The sequence below is a fragment of the Trichechus manatus genome, unplaced genomic scaffold (genome assembly GCF_000243295.1).
Source record: "Trichechus manatus latirostris isolate Lorelei unplaced genomic scaffold, TriManLat1.0 scaffold00175, whole genome shotgun sequence".
Taxonomy (NCBI): domain Eukaryota; kingdom Metazoa; phylum Chordata; class Mammalia; order Sirenia; family Trichechidae; genus Trichechus; species Trichechus manatus.
Window position 1 is genome coordinate 4,114,749 of NW_004444111.1, and position 2,503 is coordinate 4,117,251.

General features: G+C 34.5%; 1 protein-coding gene across 1 annotated transcript in view; it reads right to left on the reverse strand.

Annotated features, from left to right (window-relative positions):
* The window catches only part of DSG4 (desmoglein 4), a 29,575-nt gene that overhangs the window by 20,427 nt on the left and 6,645 nt on the right, over positions 1–2,503 (reverse strand). Inside the window, exons 5-7 of the mRNA XM_004386906.1 lie at positions 2,308–2,474; positions 1,915–2,049; positions 820–1,005 (exon numbers count right to left, since the gene is read on the reverse strand). Coding sequence (XP_004386963.1) covers positions 820–1,005; positions 1,915–2,049; positions 2,308–2,474 — 488 coding nt within the window. The remainder of the gene's footprint in view (positions 1–819; positions 1,006–1,914; positions 2,050–2,307; positions 2,475–2,503) is intronic.

A 2,503-nucleotide genomic window follows, 5' to 3' on the forward strand; every position in this document is an offset into this window, starting at 1 on the left:
CCATATCCTTAGGTGCCATCCCCAACCCACCAAGAAATGTTTTTCTGACCTCTTTACAATGTTCTGTATAACTATATTTTAAATGTTTCAGGAAACTCATGGTAAACCAAATCCTGTCACCTGAGCTGCCGTTACAAATGAGGCCACCTCCTGCAAAGGTGGTCAACCAAGACCCTGACACCTGAAACTTTGTAAACGTTAACCAATCAGAAATACCCCAGCTGTACACCCCACTTATTTGTGATTTTTTTCCTTCATAAGCCTCTGTAATGCTACACTCCCCTGGAGCTCTTTGTGAAGGGCTTCTTGACTCTGTGTTTCCTGTTTTGCAAAATGTCCTTTTTGCCATAATAAAACTCTTGGTTTTACTTTTAAACAGACTTGCAGTTTTTTCCTACAACACAATCTAAATTTTTAAGGTGTTGCTTAAATCTCATTTCTTGCATGAAGTCTTTTCAGAGAAATATCTTTTGTTGTCTCGTTAATTATTTTATATTTCATCCATTTGGTAATTATGTTTTATAAAATAAATCTATACTAATATTTATTATATTATATTTTTCATATCATTGTCTAATTTGAGGGTGCCTGCCTTGTCTTCTTAATTAGATAATGGCAACTGTGAGAACAAAACAGCCTTCTTATTTTTTTTGGTAGTGTTGCTGGGCTAGAAGACTCAGACTTACCCAGTAAGACTACTTAGGACAAGTGTCGCTATGAGCAGTTTTCATGATTATGGAGTCCTTTTTAAAGGCAGATTCTGCCCTAAGAGTCATTTAAAACTTCTTTGAAGAAAATTTTGCAGATCTCATACTGTACCTTGACAACTTTCAAAATGCCTTCATTAGTTTGTGGGTCTGTTTGAATATCGAACCAATTTCCATCATTTCCAGAGAGAATTAAATATTCTGCCAACCAATTATCAGTGCCTTCTTCATCCAGATCAATTGCTTGCAGTCGTATCAGTTCTGAATTTAAACAGTTTTCCTCAATACTTGCTGAGTACTAAAATGACATGGATAATTTTATAATCAATGAATTTTCAAAAGAGGAAAGATATTATTAATACATAGCTATCATTTAAATTACCAAAAACAAACTATGTTAATGATTTTTGCACATACGTTCAGTAAGAAGTATAAGAAAAAAATTGTTATAAGGTAATAAAGCTCATTTTCATGTGCTGTATGTGAAATCAAGGTCAAAACTGGCACTTTGTTTCATTTTTATTGCCTATTTTTAATTTTCTTTAATTTAGACCTTCTTTTATTTAAAGGAGTGGACTTTTCTGTAAAGAGCCAGATAGTAAAATATATTAGGCTTTCTGGGCCAGAGAGTTCCTGTCCCTGTTGTAACTCTTAACTCTACTGCTGTAGCAGAAAAATAGCCATAGGCAACAAGTAAAAAAATAAAAAGCAACATGTAAAGAAAAGAGCTTGACTGTAGTTCAATGAAACTTTTTTTTTTTTAATTTAACTAAAACAGGTGGCAGGCCTGATATGGCCTATGGTCAGCAGTTTGCTGACCCGTTTTCAATTTTATGCTTCTTTATGCCTAAAGATGAAAATGGAAGTTGAGAATGTTGTTGGAATTAATTTAACAAATCATCAGGTATATAAAGATGCATCAGTGTTGTTACATTATTCCCAGAGTTATATCAAAAAATTCCCACAAATCTGTGAGTAAAGTCTGGAGTAGATAGTTCATGGTTTTCACAGAGAAGGTTTGTATGAAATAATGGCTGAAAGACAAACAAGCAATATTAAAGTATGCTACTATAAATAAGAAATCCCAAAGTTTATACAGCAAAGGTTAGTACTTCCATACATGTAACAGAACCAGGCCCACAAACTAGCGGGAAAGCAAACTGACTATTTCCACTTATGAAAATGCATTATTGGAGAAGAAACTTACTGAAGTTTTCTCTAAGGTGGGGAAATTATCATTGACGTCTAAAACCTTGATTCTACAGTCACACTCAGAAGACAGTCCATCTGTTGCTCCGTCCCGGTCTGATCCCCTCACGAGTAGATTATACATACTGTATTGCTTAATTAAGATGAAAAAGAATTGAAAGACTTAGGTCTTGTCTTGAATAAAATATAGCACGTTCTAATGCTGTTATTTTATATACACATCAAACCAAATCTATATAAATGAGCTTTTAATTTTCATGTAAAAATAACAGTTGCATTATTTTTCCTTCCCTCCTTTACGTTGGGGTAAGGACATACATGGATCATTTCATTCTCGCCTTTTCAAAATTGGGTCCTTTACTTCTTATCATTCATTCGTAGAAGGTTTTACCTCTCTGTCAAGAAAACTGGACACCGTGCGGACTTCTCCAGTGTACTTGTTCAGAATGAACATTGGTGCACCTGTAGGCTCTTGAGAGATGATCTTGTAGGCAATTTTAGAATTTAGATGATTGTCTTCATCTGCATCTGTGGCACTTAACTTTACTACCAGTGTGTCTAGAAATGAAAATGGAGGTGGAGAATGT